This window comes from Panthera onca, chromosome C1 (genome assembly GCF_046562875.1).
Source record: "Panthera onca isolate mPanOnc1 chromosome C1, mPanOnc1 haplotype 2, whole genome shotgun sequence".
NCBI lineage: Eukaryota > Metazoa > Chordata > Mammalia > Carnivora > Felidae > Panthera > Panthera onca.
The window spans coordinates 137,255,014-137,280,125 of NC_138346.1; the positions used below are offsets into that span (position 1 = coordinate 137,255,014).

Sequence of the window (25,112 nt, forward strand, 5' to 3'; positions counted from 1 at the left end):
TTACCACATCTTCTTTATCCATTCACCTATCAATGATTACTTTGTAAATAATGCTGCAGTGAATATGGGAGTGCATATATATTTTCAAGTTAGTGTTTTCATTTCCTTCAGATAAGTACCCAGAAGTGGAGTTGCTGGATCATACCATAGTTCAATTTTTAACTTTTTGAGGAAACATCATAGAATTTACATTCCCGTAAGCAGTGCACAAGAGTTCTCTTTTCTTAACATCCTTGCCAACACTTGTTATTTCTTGTCTTTTTGATAATAGCCATTCTAACATGTGTCAGGTGATAGTTTCTTATGGTTAATTAGATTTTCCCAGACAATTAGTTATGTCGAGCATCTTTTCATGTACCCGTTGGCTATCTGTATATATTCTTTGCAAAAATAACATTGATATTTTCTGCCCATTTTTTAATCAGATTGTTTGTGGTCTTTGCTGTTGAGTTGTATGAGGTTATATATTTTGGATATTAACCTCTTATCTGATATATGACTTGCAAATATCTTCTCCCATTGAGTTAGAGGTTAGCTGTGGGCTTGTCACATCCGGACTTTATTATATTGAGATACATTCCCTCTATACCTATTTGCTGAGAGTTTTTATCATAAATGGATGTTGAATTTTGCCAAATGCTTTTTCTATATCTATTGAGATGATATTATTTTTTATCTTTCAATTTATTAATGTGGTGTGTCACATTCATTGATTTGTGGATGTTGAACAATCCTTGCATCCCCGGAATAAATCCAACTTGATTGTACTGAATTATCCTTTGAATGTGTTGTTAAATTTGCGAAGATTTTACTGAGGATTTTTGCATCTATATTCATCAGGGATATTGAGCTATAATTTTCTTTTCCTGTAGTATCCTTTTCTGATTTTGGTATCAGAGTGTAAGGCTGGCTTTGTGAAATAAGTTTGAGTGTTCTTCCCTCTTCTGTTTTTTTGGACTTTGAGAAGAATTGGTATTAATTCTTTTTAAAATGTTTGGTAGAATTCACCAGTGAAGCTTTCTAGTCCTAGACTTTTGTTTCGGGGGAGGTTTTTAATTACTGGTTTAATCTCTTACTAGTAAGATTTTCTGTTTCTTCATGATTCAATCTTGGAAGACTGTGTGTTTCTAGGAATTTATCCACTTCCTCTAGGTTGTTATTTATTGATGTATAATTGTTCGCAGGAGTCACTTATGATCCATTTTATTTTTGTGGTATCAGTTATAACATCTCTTTCACTTCTGGTTTTATTTGAGTCCTCTCCTTTTTTTTTCTTGATGAGTCTAGCTAAAGATTTGTTATCTTTTCAAAGTTCTGTCACTTGTGATGAAAATTCATGAAGAGTCTTTTATGGGATGCTTATGAAGTTGGTTCTCACCCTGTAAGCAATGGGGAGCCATTAAGGAATTTAAGAAAGGAAATGCCATGTTTAGAATGGAGAATGAATTAAATAAGAGCAACACTGAGCAAAACAAAAACCAATCTGGGAGGTTATTGTACAAATCCAGATAAATTATTAAGATGATATAGACTGGATCTCAGGACAGCCATGTCATCTCATTTTGACTGACCAGGCATCATTTGGCAACGTCTGTTTTCAGTCAGATGCTGATTCTGATCAGAGGAGTTGCCTTTAGTCTGTTTAGGCTGCTATAACAAAGTGCCGTAGACCAAAGGACTAATCAACAACAGAAATTTATTTCTCAAAGTTGTGGTAGCTGGAAATTCCAAGAGCAAGATGTCAGCGAACTCAGTGGCCCATTTCCAGTGTCCCATATGGCAGAAGGAGTCCCTATTGTAAGGGCACTAATCCCATTCATGAGGGCCCCACCCTCATGACCTAATCACCCCCAAAGACCGCACTTCCACTTACCACCACATTGGGTTTCACCATTGAATTTGGGGAGGACACAAGCATTGTCTATAGCACGGGTTATCTAACTATCCCAATGATTCACAGTGGAAAAGGGCTAACTGCTAGCCAGGCGTCACTAAGAAAACTGTCCCCCTACCGTCACCCCCAGAAACATGCTGACCTCTCATCTGTGACATTTGCCTGTCTTCTCCTCAGAGATTTCTCTTATTTATAATGAATGAATAAAGAGTAGATTGGCATTCCTTCCAAGGATCTTCCTGGGTCAGGCTGCATTCATCATAGTAGCAAAGCTCTGAGCCCTTTTGTCTTTTACCTCTCTCTTTCCCTCTGCTTTTCTCATAGCAAAATGCTGGCATTCAGATTTGCGTAGGTAAGCACATGAAAATAATAATGTGTGCATATGCATTATTGATTTTAACTGATGCTATACAGAAAATCTAAGGAGAGGAATACTTTAGCAAAAGAACAAAAACATTTTTAAATAAATATGAAGATAGATGGGATTTGATAGAAAAGGGTATATTTCTAATAGATCTAAGAATTCATGTCTACATAGTTTTATTAAGGCAGTTAGACAAGCCACTATAATCACTTATATCTAATTTGGGATAATTTCTAGAGTTAACTTAGTGAATATAACCTGGTATAAAAGATGCTTTTTGAGAAAATAATTTTATTTCTATCTAAACCTAGGCATTATTTTTTCTTAGATTATATGATCTAATCAAGTGGATCAAAAGGAATTCCCTTTTGCCAATGACACAAAAGGGAAGATAACTATAGGGGTAATTTACAAGATTACAGTTTTGCCTTTTAGGTAAAGGGCTTTTCACCAACCTATACTACCCAAGAAATTCATACTATAAAAGCACACTCTAACAGAAGCTTCACTTGAACGGAAGTGGTTAGCAGTGGTGACAGTTCCAAACATCTAGAAATGTCATAATGAGTGGATATTATTACAGATAGAAATTACCATGTTTAATTCCTGTGGCTATCGCAAAGGGAAATAATATGGATAGGAAAACCCTAAGGGAAATCACAATGACCCAGAGAAGCATATGCATTGACCTTTACATTTACTGTTTTGCAGATAATAAAATCACAAGGGTCGAGGAGAGCCTGACTTGAATTTTAGGCAGAGTGGGAGTGGGGGACAGATGGGAAGCCAGGCTTCTACAGCTGGAAATTTTGAGTTTGAAGCCTGGTGTGGCCACATAATAACTAGGCGGGATAAAACAAATTACTCCTCCTTACCTGAACAATTGGTACAATAATGATTCCCTTTTAGGGTAACTGTTGGAATTAACAAATCACAAATAAACTTCTTGGCACATGTGGGTGGGTAACACAAATTAGTTCCCCCCTGCAACAGTGATTCCCTTAATTGGATTTTCATCTTTTCTCAGACTAAGAAACCCCTATAGGTGTATTTCACAGACTTAAAAGTTTATACAGATTGTCTATGTCATACATAGCACATGTGGCAGAAAATATTATAGCTTAAAATGTTGCATCTATTAGTGTCATAGCAAATAGCCAAACAATCCTGTGGCTTCTTGCCAAGACGGATATGATTATACATTACCGTGCTCTCTGTGATAAATTCCTTCGAGGTTTCAGAATGCTATGCATGAATAACTATGGCAATCTAATTTAGGATTTAGTTGCTTTTCTATAATGCAAATCTTTGTTTTACAGAACTGCTGAACTGTAGTATAAATGTTACATAAGACCTTGTCAAAACAACTTTATTAGTGATTAGATATTGGAACAGTTAGTGAAACTAAATATATTCATATTTTAGGCATTTCTTCCTCAATCTAAGCTTTGAGCACTCATGAAAAATATTTGAAGTAAATGAGTGCATGCTGTACTCTGTCCTCATTTTTAATTTGCTTTAAAAAAAAGCCAATTGAGGATGGACATTCCATCAAGCATCAACATTTTAGGTCAGAAAAACTAGCATATTCTGTTATTACTTTGCCATTGTAATTTTTCCTATTTGTGCTTCTGTATATTTAGTATTTTTTTCCAGACTATTAATAAATACTAATATATTACACAAGGAATAAAAGCCAGATTTTTTTTCAGTTATATAAATGGCCTTTTATAAAAGCATCTTTTCAGTAAATTACTTTTGAATATAAACATGCTTCCTCATCTCATTTGTGTGAATGAATATAAAGTTGATGACTGCATTTTTAAATTAAATGATTCCTATAGTCATCAGTTAAGGAGAGACTAAAACATGATGGATCAAAAAATCATTCTTGACACACACAGTTATACATGGGGAACTGCTCCCATCCATTCATTCCCTTCTTCTCTCAGATTCATTCCTGTATGGTGGTCTGTCCTACAGATATTTATGGAGGCCTTCAAAATGGAGCAGGAGCGCCATGACATTATGAAAGTTTTTTGTACAGAAAAATGTAAAATGTTATTTTGCTAAAACCGGGAAAATAATGAACTCATTCACAGTCTTCTGAAACAACCATAATTTTTTGTTGTTTCTGTTAAAGAAGCAAGTAATTTGTATATATTGTTTAAAATGTGAAAGTCTGGGCAAGCAAGACAAAAGTGGGTAACAGTATCCATATACTAACCACAATGATCACTGGAAACGTTTTCTAAAAGTAGCCTTGATGACCCCATCCATAAGTGTATGTGTGGATTTGTGGATAGTATAGGATCTCCCTGGATGTTCTTTTCTGTAGCCTGGTTTTGCTTGCACAACCAGTCATAGATATGGTTAGAGTCAATAAATATAATACTCTATCAGCATAATAGTAAAAGCTAATCTTAAGGGGAGCCTAATTTGTGCCTGCAAAGAACTTCACACATAAAACATCATTTTAGTTTTTATAGAAACCATTTGAGTATATCTTATTTTTCTCTATTTTACAGAGAAAAGAGACATAGAAAGGTTAAGTTGCCCAAGGTCACACATCTAGTCTGTGTTCTGAAACAAGAATACAGAATTGTATCTTCAACTTTCCATTTCCAAATATGTTTCATATTTATCACTTCAGAGCTAAAACTCATAATCACTATGCTATACAATATCATACAATCACATTGAAAACATTCTAATTCATACAAACTAACCATTACCTTTGTTAGGCATGGAGAATTCTTTCCACTTCCAATTTCCCATAATTATAAACAGTACTAGGGTAAACATCTCTACAACAGATATCTTGGCAATTGCCATTAATAATTTATTAAAGATATATTCATAGAGTCAGAAATGCTGGAAAAGCAAGGATGAGTACTCTTCAGGCTGTTGATTTGACTCATATCTTTATGTCCTCTCCAACAATGGAGAATATTATTTTTAATAATCTTTACCAATCTTATAGGTCAAAAATATATGAAGTACTTCATTTAATTTGTATCTTTTAAATACCCTCCCATATATTTATTTGATATTTTTCCTTTGAAACAAACATTGAAGCAGTAATTCAAGAATTGACAAACCAAACTCTAGATACCACTTGGCCTTTAGACTTAATTCACAATGTAGCTAATGGTCTCAATATATCCCCCCCCCCCCCCCGCAGGGTTTATTAAAGGCATACTTTACATTCTATAAAATTCTCTTTTTTAGCATACAGTTTTATGGGTTTTGTCAAGTGCATGCCATTGTATAATCACCACCATAATCAAGTTATACAACATTTCCATCACCCTAAAAAGTTTTTTCCTTTCCCTTGGTAGTCAACCCCTCTTTCAACCCCTAACCTCTGCAACCACTCATCTGTTTTCTGTTCCTACAGTTTTGCCTTTCCCAAAATATAGTATAAATGGACTCATATACTATGTAGCCTTTTGAGTCTGACTTCTTTCACTTGGCATAATGCATTTGACATTCATTCATATTATTACCTACATCAATAGGGTCTTTTTTTTCCCCTTTTTATTGTTGAGTAGTATTCTGCCTTATTTATGTACAATTTTTTAATCCATTCACTATTTGAAGAACATTTGAATTTTTTAAAGCTTTTCACAATTATAAATAAAGCTAATATAAAAATTCACGTACAGGTTTTTGTGTGCATACGTATTTTTCCAAATCTTGGATAAATACCTAGGAATAGGAATTGTGGTTTTAGGGTAAATGTATATGTACACTTACCAAAATTTTCCTAAGTATCCGTGTCATGGTTCATGGTATTTATGGTTTTGAATGGGTCTGAAATGAATCTTGATGTGGTTCATCCAGTTTTTACTAACTGGTACCTTCTGGTGAAAATAGGCAAGTTTAATTTTTGTATTTTTTTTTCAAATTTTTATTTAAAAACTAGTTAGTTAACATATAATGTAACATTGGTTTCAGGAGTAGGATTTAGTGAATCATCACTTTACGTATAATACCCAGGGCTCAACACAAGTGCCCTCAGAATAGGCAAGTTTTAAAATGAGGAGTTTGGGGGTGTCTGGGTGGCTTAGTTAAACGTCCGACTTTGGCTCAGGTCATGATCTTGTGGTTTGTGAGTTCGAGCCCTGCGTGGGGTTCTGTGCTGATAGTTCAGAGCCTGGAACCTGCTTCCGATTCTGTGTCTCCCTCTCTCTCTGCCCCTCCCCGATTCACGCTCTGCCTCTTCATAATAAATAAACATTAAAAAATTAAAAATATATAAATAAAATGAGGAGTTTTAATTAGATCCTGATTATACAAGAATTTATCATACACTTCATCCACTACCCACATCCTCTGATTCTTCCATCAAGTAGATTTGCTTATTTAGCAAATCTAAAGCATTTTAAAAAGTTAAAAAGAAATGAAATAAATAAGAATCCAATTAGTTAGGTAGCTTAAAATACCAGTGTAAAATAAGGCCTGGGTACAATGTATGCATGAGTTACCTTTTTTTAATCATCATCGGTTATATATAGTAAAATTTTATTTGCAATTAGATTTGTAATATATGAAATATGTAACAAATGTCAAATAAGAAGCATTATGGTACATTTCCCAGGATTCATGAGCTTACAGTCTAATGGGGGGATAGATAATCTTATAAGCAAATACAGAACAGGGTGGTGATGGCTATGCTGGAGGAGGACATAAAGGGAGATCTACCCAAACATAGCAACGCTTGCAGCGTCTTCTAAGGGGACATCTGAAGAACTGTTAGCTAAGTGAAGAGATGAGAAGAATGTTCCAAATAGAGGAATCAGCTTGCACAAAGATTTTGTTTGGCAGGTGAGGTAAGAACAGAGGCAAGAAATTTGAGGGTGCCGTTAAAGAGTGTTCAGGTGGGGTCCAGAATAAGGGTAAAAGAAATAGAATTAAGAAGGGGCAAGTGGGCTGGGCCAGATGGACAGATTAATGGCTGAGAAATTTCAAAAATGGCCAAAGAAACTTTGTAGTATGAAGGAGGTAGGACAGGAGGTAAATTGGGATTTTACACTGCTAACCAATCACTTTTCTACAACTTTAGGCAGTGGTTCTCAGACTGGTATAAAAGAGATTCCTTACCTTACAGCATTTGCAGAAAGGGCACATTTCTGGGAAGCATGCCCAGAAGGCCTGGGCAAATGTGGGCCTGGGAATCTATAGTGTATCAGCCACCTCAGGTGATGTGGATACAGACCCAGTGTTGGCCTGGATCCAGCTGGGCCTGCCAATCTTCTGAAACAGTAGTTTTCAATATTAGCTACACATTAGAGTCATCTGGAGAATCTTTAAAACTACCATTGACCAGGCCACACCTCCGACCAATTAAATCCAAGTCTCTGGTGTGGTATCAGTATTTTTTCTTAAAGCCCCCCAGGTGATTCCAGAATGCAGCCAAGATTGAGAACCCATGCTCCTAAATATTCATTGTGGAAAGACTTAAACTCCCTAGCTCCTCGGGACTTGGAAATATGTCATATGATCTATAGCTAATGCTCCAGTAAAAGCCTGGCCTGCCTCTGGTTTAATTAGCTTATCAGTGAAAGCCTCCTGGAGAGTTCTCCTTTCTCTGGAGGGTTACGATTCTCTCAGAAAGTAGCTTTTAGCCCCTGTCTCCAAATAGTACAAAAAAGAAATTCCTGAAGAGAAACAAAATTCTGAGCTCATGTTAAACCCTGAACTGAAAAGAGAACTATGGCAAAGGAAGAAATGGTTCAAAACAATCCTCTTTCCCAAGAGAACTCTGGTTTTATCACATTTCAACTTCTATGCCTTCATAACCCCAACTTCTTAAAACATGAAATTGTTTAAAATGAATTTTTCAATCCGTTTCATGGCCTAAGTTTGTAATTCTCTAGTGATTTTTTCTCAGGCGGACCTAACATTATTTCTCTGTTACTAAAAATACCAGCTTCCCAGTCCACCAGAAGGAAAACTGAATGTGACCAAGTAGGGTTCTAGAGAACACACTCCAAGCATTACTCCTTTTCCTCCGTCTCTTTTATGCCCACTTTGCCTTCCTCAAGGGATACAATGAACAAACAAAGGACGCAAATAGCGAAATACAATATTTAGGGCTGGCATTCACCTACCTTCCCCTCATAAAATGTAGGCTGCATCTATATAGCTTCAGAATCATTGATTATTATAGGACCATGATTCTTTGTCCTAAACCTTGGTGAGATATGTTTTCCAGGATTCAAAATATTTTCTATTTTAGGGCAAAATACTGTGTGTTCAGTTACACAAGCAGGGTCTTGGGCAGCAAAGATAAATATTTCCGTAGCACAACATAGAGTATATATCACCTCACAGCAATTCACATTTGGTTTCGCCCACCAATTCACATTGGTTTGCACCAATCTTGTAAGATAACACTTGGTTTTAAAGTTTGTGCGGACATTAGAACTGTAGACTACAGCACTGTGAAATTCCAACCAATTATCATGTATATTTTTTCCTTTGTACTTTTTCTTTCTCTTTTTTCTTTTTCTTTTGTTGCCCTAGCTTTTATAGACAATTATATATGTTTGAGTAGAGACAAGGACCTTTGTGCATATAATCTCATTTAATCTTAACAAGAATCCACTCAAATAGGCATTATTATTTCTCTTTCACAGATGAGAAAGCTGGGTCTCTGAAAGGTTAAATTGCTTGTGAGAACCTCCAATGTTATGGAGCCCACATTCAACACTTGACATTCATACTACTTGACTGCAGCATCCACTGTACCTCACAGCTTCCTTACCAGTAGATCTGAAGACAGGAATCATTGAATTAAAGACACTGTATGCACAGATCTCAAGTTGCAACCTCAATTTACATTTAGGTTAAAAACCTAAGCTGACTGCTGACAACCTCCTATTAAAACACAAAAGCTGTTTATAATCACCTTGAAAGAAAGAAAAACTGAACAGTATTTAACCTCAGCATTTGGTTCAATAATATAACACAGAACTTTAAGTAAACTAGTCCTTTGTCCAAGTAAATAAGTCAATATTAGATAAACATTTAAATAATGAATGAAACACATTTTGTAGGTGTCCCGAATTCAACCTATTGAGAATGGTCAAGAAGAAAATTCACAGGGAAGGTCCTTTAAAGACTGTCTTGCAAGGCTCTTCAGCTGGATGCTGGGAATAAGCCACTGTGAACATCATCAATTAAGGCAATAAACGTATGTGCGCTACAGCGCACTGGTGTTGGAGTTGGGTTGCAAAGCTAAGGCAAATACAGAAAAATGTCCTTCTGTGCAGGTTCTAGTACATCCAAAATTCTAGGTACTTGATTGTTGTTATTATTATTATTTTACCCCTCAAATGTATTTTATTTTTTAATTGATTTTTCACTTCATGGGAATTTGACATTCCTCAACCAAATAGCCCTTAATAATAATGGGGTTTTTTGGGTTGTTTTCTTACCTGAAGTGCTCTTTTGGCATTTCCCCCTAGTTTTTCAAAGCAAAATGGTGAGTGGCACATCTTGTCAGGTGACAAGTCATTGCCACATTGTCATAAGCAAATGATCATTTGTTTTAAATGGTGTTAAAAAAAATCAGGGGCGCCTGGGTGGCGCAGTCGGTTAAGCATCCGACTTCAGCCAGGTCACGATCTCGAGGTCCGTGAGTTCGAGCCCCGCATCGGGCTCTGGGCTGATGGCTCAGAGCCTGGAGCCTGCTTCCGATTCTGTGTCTCCCTCTCTCTCTGCCCCTCCCCCATTCATGCTCTGTCTCTCTCTGTCTCAAAAAAAAAAAAAAAAAAAAAAAAAAAATCAGTATAATTTCTACAAAAGGAAGGATAGAATAAATAGAAAAATATAGAAATTTTTATGTAGAACTTAGAGCTTCAAAATTTGACATACTCTATAGACTTTAGAATTTACCAAATTGAAGAATCCAAAACTACTGTTCTCAGGAATAAGTGCTTGTTTTTCCATGGGACCTCTGCACTCAAGGACTGGATTCAGTACTTGGCACGTTGATTTGCTGTGGACTTGAGTGATCACTTTCTAATGGATATAGCACATTTTAATCTTCAACTCCCTGGGCTCCAATTCTGCCATCTCTACTCTGCATGTGTAGTTGTGAAAGGCAGTAATTGCACTGATCAGTTACATGACCACTTTCTTTGCGTGACTGTGAATGCAACTTCTATGCATGAGTTTCTGGTTTGTGTACTATGTGTTTGCAGTATTATCTCTTAGTAGGATTTTAGTATTGCAGATTAAGAATTCAAACAGATTAAAAGGAGAAAACCCATTGTTACCTAGTTTGCCTCATAAGAAGTCCATTTCTCAAGACAGGTAACCTGAAAATAATAGATGCAATTCTGGCTTTTTATGTTACTAAGAAAGATGCTGAGGGAAAGCGAGCACTGCCATAACTTCCTGCATAGGAATTATTCCATTTGCATATTTCAAATTACCCATTTACATACATTGTGGATGTAATTTTTATAACAGAATCATAGTGTCTTATGGATGGTAAGGACCTTAAATAATTACCCTTATTCTTTCTCTGGATTCCTTCAGGGGAAATCACCCCTATGCTAGAAGAGAATTAATCTTAGTTTTTAAATCTCACTGAAATAAGTAATCCATCTCCTTCATTCTATGGTGTGGGTTCATTTGCTCTTAGACAGTGAAATTAATGAACAGATGGCCCCATGCTCTCTGTATACTCCTTTCATGTACTTAGAACCTGTTATTAAATTTCCCCTTAATTTTCTCCTCCCTATGCACAGTCACTTTAATGTTTTATTTTCATCTGTTTAATCTGTGTGCTAATGACAACCTTTAGATGATAAGCCCCAAGCAGAATCCTTCTAATTCCAGTCAAATAGAAAAAAAAAAAGTCATCTCAAAAGTTAAAACTTAAGTGTGATGTAAAGCTAAAAGGGTGCTAATTGGAAAAAAGCAGGAGACTTGGGATCTAAAAATGTAGTCCATCTGGAAACTGTAATTTAACTTGGTAATGACTTAGCGTAATGAAAAGGGTAATATTGTTTGTACTTGACAAAGGATGAAAGAGAATCTCATGGCCACCAAAACATGATTTTTAAACTCCCACCCTGAACCCAATATTTCCTAGTTCTCCATAGCACACTTAGAGTTACACATCCAATGCCTTATTTCTAACATGTTCTCACGCCCCTGTTTGGGGCAGTCCCAGTTTCAGCCTGCTGCTCCCTGTGTATTATTAGCAACTCTTTTCCCTCAATATGTCTGGGTTTAGATGGTAATTTACAGGTTGCCCGATAGTCATTGCACACTCTTTGTCACTCTCTTCAGCTTGTACTTGTCACTTGGTTTTTCCTCTGCCTCTGTCCTGCCTTGCATTGATTATCAGTGATTTATTTCCAATACTTTCTTTGTTTTATTAAGGTCTTTTAATATTTCAGTTCTACCTTCCAAGGTGATGGGTGTCTCCTTCACTTAGGATCATCTTCAGCAAATTTAATGAGCCATGCAGACACTTGATTATCTAGGTCAAGGGAACAATGACACTTAGGCCAGTGGCCTTCGGAACACCATCCATTCTCTCTCTTTTATCTCCTTTTCTTTACTTCTGTCACTTTTTCACTCCTTCCCTACCACCATTGCCATTGAGTGGTTAATCTTCAATTTATATCTTAACATCTTTCCAGCAATTACTATGTGCTAGGTCCTGTCCAGAGGTATGACAATCCTGCCAGTTTTATACTAAAACATGTGTATCAGATTGTTTTTTATCAGTTCCCAAGATTCAAGTCCCCATGGGGCCACTGGAAATACAATTACGATGTACTATTGCCACAGTTCTGATGGCTTTTATTCAATCAGAGTACATTATGTAAACTGTGACAATATTTTTTGTCCTAAAGTCATGCTTGTACTTTTGTAAGGAAAAAAAATCAAGAAAACTCAGAGAGGAGCTGCTGAGTTCCCCAAAATTTTCATAATGCATTTTTTTAAATGAGAAATTACAGTTTCTGTGGTGTTCTTGTTAGTGAAAAGGCAGCATGTTCTGCTCACGACTGATTCCTACTGATACTATTTTTCTCTAGGCTTAAGTGGGTCAAACCTAGAACATAATGCTGTAAGCACTAGTCAGTGATAACCTTCTAGTTCTGGTTTAATATGCCTATATTTGGTGACAATAAATTTTAATTTCTTCACACACATTTCCTAAGTGTTTTAGCTAGTTTAGACACTAACCTGAAAAGAACTACATATACATGGAAGCAATCTCATGACATGCATTCATTACGTGAAATTCTATTTATGATGTCTTTCACATATAAAGAGTCAATACAGAAACTGCTATGAAAAACACTTAAAGCAGGTAATATGATAAAATTCTTTTGTAAATGTTGCAGTTATTGGTTAGGACTGTCAGGATGTTACATCTTGACATAACCCTATAGGTAGCATAATTATGTCATATCAATTGTCCACTGTCATATTACAGCAGCCATGATTTGGCCTGCTACATGTTTGAATCCATTTAAATATTAGCCATTCCATAGGCTTTTTTTGTACATAGCTCTGTTGCTTTAAAGAAGGAGGAGAAGGAGGCAGAAGAAGAGGAGGAGGAGAAGGAAGGGGAAGAGGAAGAAGTCTAGGCCCTGTAAGGAATTCTATGATTGAAGTGAACAACAGAGATTGCAGTCTATAGTCTGGACTCATGCATCAAAACTGAAGTATTTGGAGTGACATCACCAGAATGACAACACAGGTTGTTCCTGATCTTGCTTCCCCCAAGAAGAACCAACAACCGTTTAAGAACAAGACACCACTGAGAGAATCCCAGAACATGGGGGTGAGGCTGAAGTACCCCTGCTTTACCACAGAGACCAAGATAGATTGCATTACAAGTGTAAGAAAAGCAGCTGCATGTTGGCCCCGCTGCTCCTTTTACAGGCCAGCACAGCACCACCTGGAGAGGTCTCCCCTGAGCCTTCAGTTCTCCCAGGGAGCAGAGAACCCAAAAGGGACAACCAGCTACCCCCAGCATTGTGGGCTGCTTTGCAGGGGTCCCTACTCTGATCTCACACCATGGAAATTGCAGGGGAATCAGATTCAACCCCTGGGGGTCTTCATGTGTTAGAGATGGGGCAGGGGGCTTGCAACAACCAGTAACAACCAGCTCACGGATCTTAGCACACCAAATTCATACCTGCAATGCCCAGGTAGTAATCCCAAACAGCAGTTTTACTAACCTACAGAACCAAAGTGAGGACGCATTCTGACTAGGGAACTTGGCAGTGCAGATCTGCCTGATACAGATCCTCAGTTGAGGAGTTTTGCCAGCCCTGGAGCCTGGTTTCTCCACAGCCAGGTGAGAAACGAAGTGATAGCATCACCTATTACAGAGAGTTCTTCCAGCCCCCTTGGTCCAGAAAGGCGGCAACAACTCCTGGAAGCAGAGCAGCCCAGCTGTGCTTGCTCCGAGAGGTGGGCAGGCAGAGCAGACACAAAACCAGCACTGAGCATGGAGGATTCCTGTGCTCTGCATAGGCAGGGGGATTAATTCACAGCCGAGACTGAGGGTAGCTTGCTCCTGGTCCCTCACAACCAGAGAGCATGTTTAAGAAATTAAGAGCAGCCTACAATGGTCCCTCCCCCTCCTACGTAGGCAAGGAAGCCGCAAAATAACCTCACCTGCTGTGAAGGGTGTGTTTTGGTTCTGTCTACCCAGAACGACTAGAGACAACTCCTGGAAGCTGTACAGCCCAGTAGCATTATGGCCAAGAAGCATGTGGGGAGAGCCAATAGTTTGCAGAGCAAAGCCACTGGCGTGTTAGGTCAGAGAACTTGGGGGTACAGGTCAGCTTGAGCTGTTTCTCCTGCTGTGCCCAGGCAGAGAATCTCATTCATACCCCACTCATCACTGAATATAGCCTTTAGTCTGTCCAACCAGGAAACCTAACCACAGCACATGGGAAGCTGCATAGCCTATTCAGTAGCCTTGTGCACAGAGCACTTGAACAGAGAGCACAGCCTGTGGCTTGCCCCATCTGCAGAACAAAACTAGTGGTCTCAGCTGACCAGAGAATTCAGTGCACACTCTGGCCTGATTCAGGTTCCCAAGCAATTAGTTGTGTAGGCTGTGGGAAGCTACTTCTTAGCCCCATCAGCTACTGAATATGGTACCCAGTCCCAACCATCTAGAAAGCCTGACCAGCAGAGCCTACCCCACAGCCTCACTTGGGTAGGGACCCAAGCCAGAAGTCCTACCCAGCTGTTCTCACCAGTGGCATAACCACTCCATCCATGTCCTCAATTGCCTTGCCCCCAGATAGACCATAATAGCAAGCTCCACCTGCCCAAAGACCTACCTCAGACAGAACCAGAAATCCAAACTGAGCTGACTGGTGAAGAACTGTCTCTGCCAAAACAAACCTGTAAATTCTGGAAGAGGAGCCCAGTTACTCAAATGTGCAGATATCAACATCAGGAATCAAGGATCACAAAAAATCAGGTATATATATGACACCACCAAGGAAACTCATAAAGTTTGAATAAATAACTCTAAAGAAATGGAAATCTACAAACTGCCAAAGAATTGAGAATAATCCTCCTAAGAATGTTAGTGTACTACATATTATAATTAAATCTAGTCATAGTTAGATTCTGCAATATGGTAATAGTGGTGTATTCAAAACTCTAGTTTAAAAGTTAAAAAAAGAACAGAGTATAAATAAGCATAACTATAATCTTTTATTACAAAATATAAAACATATAACTTGTAATAGCAATAACCTAAAATGTGAAGGAGAGGAGAAATAAAGGTATAAAGGTTATAAATTCTATTCAAGTTAACTTGTTATCAGTTTAAATAAGTTATAAGTTTAAGATATTTTATGCATGCCTCAAGGTAACTGTAAGAGAAAGTTCTGTAGAAATTACACAAAGGAATGCAACAAAGAAGTTAAAGCATTCTGATACCAAAAGAGGTCAAAACACAAAAATGGTAGCAAGGTAAAAGCAAGGAACAGTGGATCTATTTAAAACAATTAACAAAATGGCAATGGTAAGTTTTTACCTATAAACAATTGCTTTAAGTATAAGTGGATTCAGTTCTACAATTAAAAGACACAGGAGGGCTGAGTGGATTTTTTTTTTTAAATATCTAAACATAGGCTGCTTACAAGGGCCTCACATTAGCCTCAAAGACACTCAGGGCACCTGGGTGGCTCAGTTGGCTAAGCATCCAACTCTTGATTTTGTCTCAGGTCATGATCTCATGGTTCGTGGGTTTGAACCCCACATCAGGCTCCACACTGACAGCACAGAGCCTGCTTGGGATTCTCTCTCTCCCTCTGCTTCTCTCTCTCTCTTTCTCAAAATAAATAAACTTAAAGAAAAGACACTCACAGACTGAGAGTGAAGGGATGGGAAAAGACTTTTCAAGCAAATGATAATTTAAAAAAGCAGAGGTAGTTCTGTTTATATCAGACAAAATAGACTTTAAGCTAAAAATGCTTAAAAAAGACAAAAAACGTCATTATATAAAGTGGTCAATACATCAATAATATATAAACATTTTAAGTATTTATATATCCAACATTGCAGTACCCAAATATATAAGGCAAAATTTAAAAAAGCTAAAAGTATATATAAACAGCAATACAATAATATTTGGGGATTTAAATATTCCACTCTCAACAATGGATAAGTCTTCCAGACACAAGATAAATAAGGAAACAGCAGATTTTAATACTACAGACCAAATGGACCTAACAGACATATACAGAGCATTCTATCCAACAATATAGCAGAATACACATTCTTGTCAAGTGCATGTGGAACATTTTCTAGAATAGACTGTATATTTTGGCCACAAAACAAGTCTTAGAAAATTCAAGAACCTTGAAATCATACCAAGTATCTTCTCTGACCCACAATGGCATGTAACCAGAAATCACTAACAAGAAGAAAACTGGAATTCATGAACACATGGAAATTAAACAACACTTTCCAGAACAACCAATGGATCAAACAAGAAGTTAAAGGAGAAGTAAAAAAAGTTTCTTGACACGAAAGAAAATGGAACTGCAACATACCAGAATATGTGGGATGCAGCAAATCAATTCTAAGAGGGAAGTTCACAGCAATAAATGCCTACGTTAAGAGTTAAGAAAAATTCCAAATAAACAACCTAACTCACTTTAAGGAATTAGAAAAATAAGGACAAACAGCTCAAAGTTACAGATTGGAAATAATCAAGATGAAAGTAGAAATAAATGAAATAAAGAACAGAAAAACAATAGAAAGTATTAGCCAAATTAAGAGTTGGTTCTTTTCGGGGCGCCTGGGTGGCTCAGTCGGTTGAGCGTCCAACTTCAGCCCAGGTCATGATCTCACAGTCATGATCTCACAGTCTGTGAGTTCGAGCCCCGCATCGGGCTCTGTGCTGATGGCTCAGAACCTGGAGCCTGCTTCCAATTCTGTGTCTCTCTGTCTCTCTGCCCCTTCCCTGCTCATGCTCTGTCTCTCTCTGTCTCAAAAATAAATAAAAACATTAAGAAAAAAAAATTTTAAAAATAAAAAAAAAAAAAGAGTTGGTTCTTTGAAAAGATAAAGAAACGTGACAGTCCTTAGCTAAACTAACCAAGAAAAAAGAGAAAGGACCCAAATCAACAAAATTGTAAATGAAAAGAAGACATTACGATGGATACCACGGAAATTTAAAGGATAAGAGCTACTGTGAACAACTGTATGCCAAGACTGAATCAGAGAGAAATAGAAAATCTGAACAGACCAATTATTAGTAAGGAGATTGATCAAAAATCTCCCAATGGTGAAGAGCCCAGGACCAAATCATTTCACTGGTGAATTTTACCAAACATTTAAAGAATTAACAGCAGTCCTCAAATTCTATCAAAAGATCAAAGAAGAGGAAAAAACATTCAAACTCATTTTATGGGGTGAACATTATCCTGATAGTAAAACCAGAAAAGGATTTACTGGAAGAGACAACTCCAGGCCAATATCCCTGAGGTATATACATGCTAAAATTGTCAATAAAATACAGGCCTACTTCATTTTATTGTGATTCTCTTAATTGCAGTTTAAAGATACTGTGTTTTTTGGGGGATTGTTTGCTTATTTTTACAAGTTAAAGGTTATTGGCAACCCTGCATCGAGCAAGTCTATCAGTGTTGTTTTTCCAACAGCATATATGTCTCACATTTTCATAATTCTCACAATATTTCAAACTTTTTCATTATAATTACATTTATTATGGTGATCTGCAATTGGTGATTGACTCACTGAAAGATCAGATGATGGTTAGCATTTTTGGCAATAAAGTATTTCTTAATTAAGGTACGTACGTTGTTTTTTAGACATTATGCTATTGCACACTTAATAGTCTACAGTAAAGTATAAACATAACTTTTATATGTACTGGGAAACCAAAAACATCATTTGACTCACTCTATTGTGATATTTGCTTTGTTGTGGTTGTCTGGAACGAAACCTACCATATCTTCAAGGTATGCTTGTACTAGCAAACCGAATTCAGCAGTGCATTAAAAGGATCATTCACAGTGATCAAGTGGGATTTATCCTTGGGATGCAAGGATGATTCAACATATGTGAATCAATCTGTAACTTGAATGATACATCATATTAATAGAATGAAAGAAAAGAATCATATGATCATTTTAATAGACACAGAAGAAGATTTGACAAAATTCAGCATCCATTCATGATAAAATTCTTAATACATTAGGTATAGAAGGAACCTATCTCAACATAATAAAGGCCATTTATTGCAAGCCCACAGCTAACGTCAACTCAGTGTAGAAATGTTGAACACTTTTTCCCTAACATCAGGAGTGAGACAAGTATACCCACTCTCACCATTCCCATTCAACATAGTCCTAGAAGTTCTAGCTAGAGCAATTAAGCAAGAAAAAGATATAAAAAGTATCAGAATTAGAAAGGAAGAAGTAAAATTGACTATTTACAGATGACATGATTTTATATAGAGAAAACCCTAAAGACTCAACCAAAAACTGTTAGATGTAAACAATGAATTTAGTAAAGTTGCAGAATGCAAAATCAACATATAAAAATCAGTAGCATTTCTATACAATAACAATGAATTTTCTAAAAAAGAAATCAATCCCATTTATAAGAGCATCAAAAAATAATAATAAAATACCTAGGAATAAATTTAAGGAGGTGAAAGATCTCTACTGTGAAAGCTACAAGATGATGAAATAAATCAAAAAAGACACAAATGGTAAAGTATCTCATGTTCATGGATTAGAAGAATTAATATTAAAATGTGAATACTACTAACAAAAGCTATCTATAGATTCAGTGCAACCCCTATCAAGATTTCAATGGCATTTTATACAGAACTAGAAAAACACTTCTAAAATTTATATGGAAGTACAAAAGACCCCAAATAGCCAAAGAAATACTGAGAAAGAAGATAAAAGCAGGAGGCATCACACGTCCTTATTTCAAGCTATACTATAAAGAAATAGTCATCAAAACAGTATGAGACTGGCAAAAAAACAAGTAGACCAATAGAACAGAACCAAGAGCTGAGAAATAAACCCAAGTGTATACAGTCAACTAGTATTTGACAAAGGAGACAAGAACAGTCAATGGAGAAAACATAGTCTTTTTTTTTAAATTTATTTTGAGAGAGAGAAAGAGAGCATGTGCAGGAGAGGGGCAGAGAGGAGAGAGAGAATCCTAAGTAGTCTCTACGCTGTTGGCACAGAGCCTGACAGCACTGGGTCCACCATGGGACTCTATCTCGCAACCCACGGGATCAAGACCTGAGCCAAAATCAAGAGCTGAACACGTAACTGACTGAGTCACCCAGGCACCCCAGATAGTTTTTTAAATAAATGATGATGGATGTTCACATGTTAAAGAATGAAACTGGACCTATACTTACACCACTTACAAAAGGTAACTTAAAATGGATTAAAGACTTGAATGTAAGACTTGAAGCCATGAATATCCTAGAAGAAAACATAAGAATAAAGTTCCTTGAGGAGTCTTGGTAATGATTTTTTGTATATGACACCTTAAGGATATGCAGCAAAACCAAAATTAAGCAAGTGGAACTACATCAAACTACAAAGCTTCCATACAGCAAAAGAAACTGTCAACAAAGTGAAAAGAAAACCTATGGAATGGGAAAAAATTTCAAGCCGTATATCTGATAAGAGGTTAATATTCAAAATATATAAAGAACTGATACAACTTAAATAGCAAAAAACAAATAATCTAACTTAAAAATGGGCAAAGGACATGAATAGACATTTCTCCAAAGAAGATATACAAAAGGCCAACAGATATATGAAAAGATACTCAACATCACTAGTCATTAGGGAGATGCAAATTAAAACAACAATGAGATACCACCTCATGCCTGTTAGAATGGCCGTTATCAAAAAGACAAGAGATGCTGGCATGCATGTGGAGAAAAGGGACATCTTGTGCACCGTTGATGGATTGTAAATTGTTGCAGCCATTATGGAAAGAAAACAAGATGGAGAATCCTCAAAAAATTCAAAACAGTACTATCACATCATCTACCAATTCCCCTTTTGAGAATATGTATAAAGGAAACAAAAACACTAATTCAAAATGGTATCTGTACCCCACATCAATAGCAGCATTATTTACAATAGCCAAGACGTGAAAACAACCCTAAGTGCCCATTGATGGATGGATGTGTAAACAACTTGTGGTATATGCATACAATGGAGTATTATTCACCTTTAAAAATGAAGAAACCCTACCATGTGATAACATGGATGGAACTTAAAGGCATAATGCTAAATGAAATAAATCAGATAGGAAAGACAAATACCATATGATCTCACTTACATGTAGAACTAAAAAATTTTTAAAAATTAAAGAAAAACTACACTCACACACAGGAAAAAAAAAAGATTAGATTTGGGCTATCCAAGGTGAAGAGTGTGGGGGAGGGGGAATGGGAGGAAGGTGGTAAAAAGATACAAACTTCCAGCTGTAAGGTAAATAAGTACTGGGAATGAAATGCACAACATGTTGACTATGGCTAACATGGCTGTATGATACACAGGGAAGTTCTTGAGACAGTAAACCCTAAGAGTTCCCAGCACAAGGGAAATTTTTCTTTTTTTCTTTCAGTTGTACCTATATGAGAAGGTAGATGTTAACTAAGCCTATTGTGGTGATCGTTTCACAACATGTAAATCAAACCATCATGCTATACACCTTAAACTTATACAGTGATGTATGCCAATTATTTCTAGAAAACACCAGAATAAAACTAGAAAAAAAATGAAGTATTTAAGGAGATCTTTGTCAACCAGCATAAGCCTTTCAGTCTGAGCATTTCACCAATTTGCTGTATTCCATCTGTCTCACAGGGAGCAATTAATCTGAACCTCCAACATACAGCATTAAAATTCCATTAACAGTGAGCAGAATATTAATGTGTCTGGGGTTGCCATTTTTATCTCTCCAAATTTCAGTGTTAATTTTCAATATAACACCTTAATCTATTTGGTTAATTAAGAATATTGAAATATATAATTAGCAATTACATGGACACAATAATACATAGAACTTAAATGTATGTTTCTGCAACTTAAACATATCTGGGCTGCAATTTTATATTAAGCTAATGATTGTTTGTAAGAGCACTATATTTTTTACAAAGCCAGCTTTCCCAGGACTCTGATTTTGTAATTCCTTCTTTTTCAGAACCACATCACCGCCTTTGCAGAAGTCACATGATATTGAAGCAGACGGTTTGTCACTGCATTGGACATCATCCCTTTTCACCATCCATTCATAACACCCAAAGTTTGTTTGATTACAAAAGAAGTTTATAAAATTGTCTAATAATTTTTATAATTTTAAAATCAGTGTCAACTTATCTGTTTCCCCCACTAGACTGTGAGCTCCTCAAGGGCAGGGCTGTGTCTTCTCTGTATCCCCAGCACCTACAACAAAGCCTCGCACAAAGTAGGTGTTAAATAAAATGTGATGACCGAATGAAAAAATTAATTCTTAAATAAAACATTCACTTTAGTTTCTCACAGAATCACTGAGACTATGTGAAAAGAACCTTTATACAAATCATATTGTATAAGAAATCCCTCCATTTGGGGCTAGTTAAATTTTTTTAGTTCTTATACCTATTCAGCAGTATACCACGTTTCATTTGAAGTGGACTTTGAAAGTCATGGGGGTTTTATGTTATTATTCAGCATGACATTATTTCCATCCTAACAGATTTCAGTGTGTGAAGTTACTTTTAGAAAATATGTTCTATACTAAAATAATGTTTGCACATAATATTATGCTATATTTCACTTAAAATACCATTCATACTATACATTCTAAGACTGGTGCTTCTGCTTTTGAAGGGGAAAATGCCAATTTTTACTGTAATAAGTAATGTATCATAATTAAAAATTATTTATTTGGACTTTTGTTCCTGACAGTTGTGGTTTAATCGTTGACTTGTAGCTTTTGAATAATGCAGGCAGTATTTAGGATATTTTAAGTGACTAAATCCAGCAATGGTTGCTTCATATTGAGCAATTTTCCACTGATAAAAGCGTCTCAAGAGGGGTGAAAGTCTCCATTCTTAGGCTTTTTACTAGTCAAGATTCCACATAATTTAAAACAGGAAGGAACCACACTCTGACACGAAATTTAGAATCTATAAATTCCAGAAATGTGGTTAACGCATTGTACTTTCCATTTTTATAGTACTTTATAGTTTACAAAGTACATTGACATTTATAATTTTATTTAATCCTTACAGTAACCCTGTGTAATCATTGAAAATCGCTTTAGTTTATAAAAAAAATAAAGCCAAGGCAAGGTAAATAATGTGCCCAATTCCATACAACTAGTAGGAGGCAGTTAAAACTTAAATTCAGGTTTTCTGACCCTGAACTCATATTCTTTTCAAATATACCACAGCTATTGTATCATTTTGGATACATCAAAACCTCTCAGAGTCCTGGACAACTACCTATGTTTAAAAAAAAAATGAAGAAATACCAAAATATAGTTAGAAGAGCTATGTTGTATTTTAAATATTTATGTTTTAAGAATGAACACTTTTCAAATACACAATTATATGGTAACCTAGTTTTAATTTTCTTTAAAAATAATGTCAAGAATCTAGATGTGAGGTCCTTTGTAAAATCAAAACCTAAATCAGCTATCTCTCCTGCGATCCTTACCCCCGTGCTCTAAACCCCAGCCCACAGGAGAGGCCCAGAGGACATACTCACACTGAGCATATGGAATGAAGGATGAGATCACGTCAATATAGGAAAGATGACAGGGCTAGAATTACACCATTAAATGTACTCCTTTACAATAACTTCACGATCTTTAAAGTGACCCTGGGTAGCTTTGTCTTATATAAGCAGTAGTTAATTGATTGAAATGAATCTTCCTAACCTTGACAGTATTAAAGAAAATAAACTTTAAATTTTCTCTGTAATTTCAACAGAAATCAGCAAATAAATAAAACCAAAGACTTCTCCATTATTCCCCAAATAGATTTTACTTGCTCTTTTCCATCACTAGGGGAATTAAAACACTTTTGTAGGGCCAAAGGCAGAAAAATCAATATTTTTACCAAATTCAGACTTCTATAGAAATTCAACTTTGTTGGAAATTTAAAACACGAAAACGGTTAGAATGCCTTCATTCTCTTCAACGGGTTTTTTAGGCAATAACAGTAATGGGGAATTCACTTACAGGAAATGGATATGAAAAGGATGATTATAATGTCTTTGGAGGCAGGATTACCAGTAAGATTTCTGGAGTTAAATCAGTTCTATGGGTTCTGGAATCAGTTTTTCAAGTAGCCAATTTGGCATGTTTTTCCTGTTGGAAGCCTTAGCTACATATTCATATGCAAATGTTGTGTCTTTGCACCTTGCTAAACCTGGTCCAAATGCAAGAGTTATAATTTCCTCAGAAACCCAGATTTTATCCAGGATCAGAGTAAAATCATCTCTAATATTAAATGTCATGGGCCCAAGATTGGACATTGAATGATCCTGCCATGAAAGAAATCCGGGAGAATAAAAAGATACACAGGCATAGGGCAAAAGCCGGCCAAGAGCCCTGAACCATGATGCTATAACTGAAAATAATGAAAAATATGTTTAAGAAACTATTAATTTGTAAATATGTACATATGTAGTTTAGTAAAAGTAGGCAAACACATACTTTTCTGATAAAGACATCTTTTTATTCTACTTACTTGGGGCCCAGGTCAGTATAAATTGGTCAGCCTGAAAATTTTAGTAGTCTCTGTTTGCATGGCAGAAATTCTGCACATGTTTTATCTGATTCCTAAGATCATTTAAAAGGCTCTTTTATGTTAAAAGAGAGGTGAACCTTCTTTGACAGACTTTGTCTTTTCCACTTCTAACTGGGCCTCTCTTTTCTCAGGATCTATCCTAGCCAAATATCACAGTTACATTTACCATAGTTTCCTTTGTGAAAGAGCAGTAGGGGAAGACATAATTCTCTGCTGTGTATTGTATTTTTAAAATAAAATTTTAAAAATTAAAAAAATTAAGTTTTTTTTTTGTAAATTCTTTCTTAAGGGTATATGAATAAAGAATGTGATGTTATTAATGTGATGGAAGTCAGACTGTCAGAGTGACTGGAGAATGTTTGCAAAGGGATAACAATGGCTGACATTAGACCAGTTCTCTGGGCAGCTGCATCTCGTGGGCTATCCTGGGCTCTCTTAGCAACTTCCTTATTTGCAAATCAGAACCTGCTAGAAACTATCTGGGACACTGAGCAGGTATACAATCTACTATGTAATCTGCCTCCTATGTATAAGCAGGTTGCTAAAGAATAGATGTAAATTATCTTATTCTTGTCTCTAGGGCACCATTTATTAAATTTTGATTGCATGTTTTAAAAAAGTTTCCCTGGACATATGCCAAATGGTTCTGTTTATGCCTTAGAAACATTAATCTTCTCACAATTTGCCAGACATAGGCTTTGAAATGAATTTTGGAACTTTGGATTCTTTTAAAATATCAGTGAAGGAAATTTCTTCCAATTTTAAGTGAGTGATTCTCATCTAAGAAGAAAAAATAAGAGTATTTATGTTCTTCTCTATCCCCTTTACTTTAGATTATAGCTGGTTCTTAGTCTGATAAACCTTGGGACACAGTCAAGGTTTAATAAAAAAAAAATTATGTCTTCCCCCCCACGGCAAGCTTTATGAGCCATGGATGGTTACAGGATTTAAGTTCTAAACTCAGACTGACATTTTCAGATCTGTGGCCTTGCTCACAAAGACCTCCAGGTAAGAAAATAAAGATGAGTAGACACACAACCACCTTTAGTGTTCAGATGAAAACTCAAAGTTCACGTCTCAAAGATGCTATCCCTCACAAACACCATCCTGTGTCCTATTTACCTTCATATTATTGCATTTATAAATGTGTGTCCATTTTCACTTTGCTCTGAAATACTTTCACTTGTACAAAAGAGGGAAAAAAACCTTTCTTCCCAGGAGGATAAAAAAGGTATATTTTAAAATTGATATTAGATACAGAAAGAAATATCTTTCCCAACTAGTGAGACACTTTGAGTATCAATCAAGCTTCTCTAGAGGTACTGCTCTTACTCAAGAAGGCCTTTCACCCTTCTTTCATTCAGGAAATAGTGACTGATTCTGTACACCAGATACTTGGCAATATGCCAAATAAACAGTGGTTGGAAAGACAGACCTGGTCCCTGCTGGTCCCTGCTCCTTCAGATTGGACAGTTCAGCAGAACCAACACTGATGTTACCCTAAGAGGTCTGCTTAAAGT

At 36.3% G+C, this 25,112-nt stretch overlaps 1 protein-coding gene across 2 annotated transcripts in view; it reads left to right on the top strand.

The window, feature by feature from the left end:
• Positions 1 to 21,572, top strand: part of PLPPR5 (phospholipid phosphatase related 5) — a 123,890-nt gene extending 102,318 nt beyond the window's left edge. For both annotated transcript variants that reach the window (XM_060622856.3, XM_060622857.3), the window contains exon 6: positions 20,997 to 21,572. In XM_060622856.3, coding sequence (XP_060478839.1) covers positions 20,997 to 21,029 — 33 coding nt within the window. In that variant the 3' untranslated portion in view covers positions 21,030 to 21,572. The remainder of the gene's footprint in view (positions 1 to 20,996) is intronic.
• The last annotated feature ends 3,540 nt before the right edge of the window (positions 21,573 to 25,112 follow it).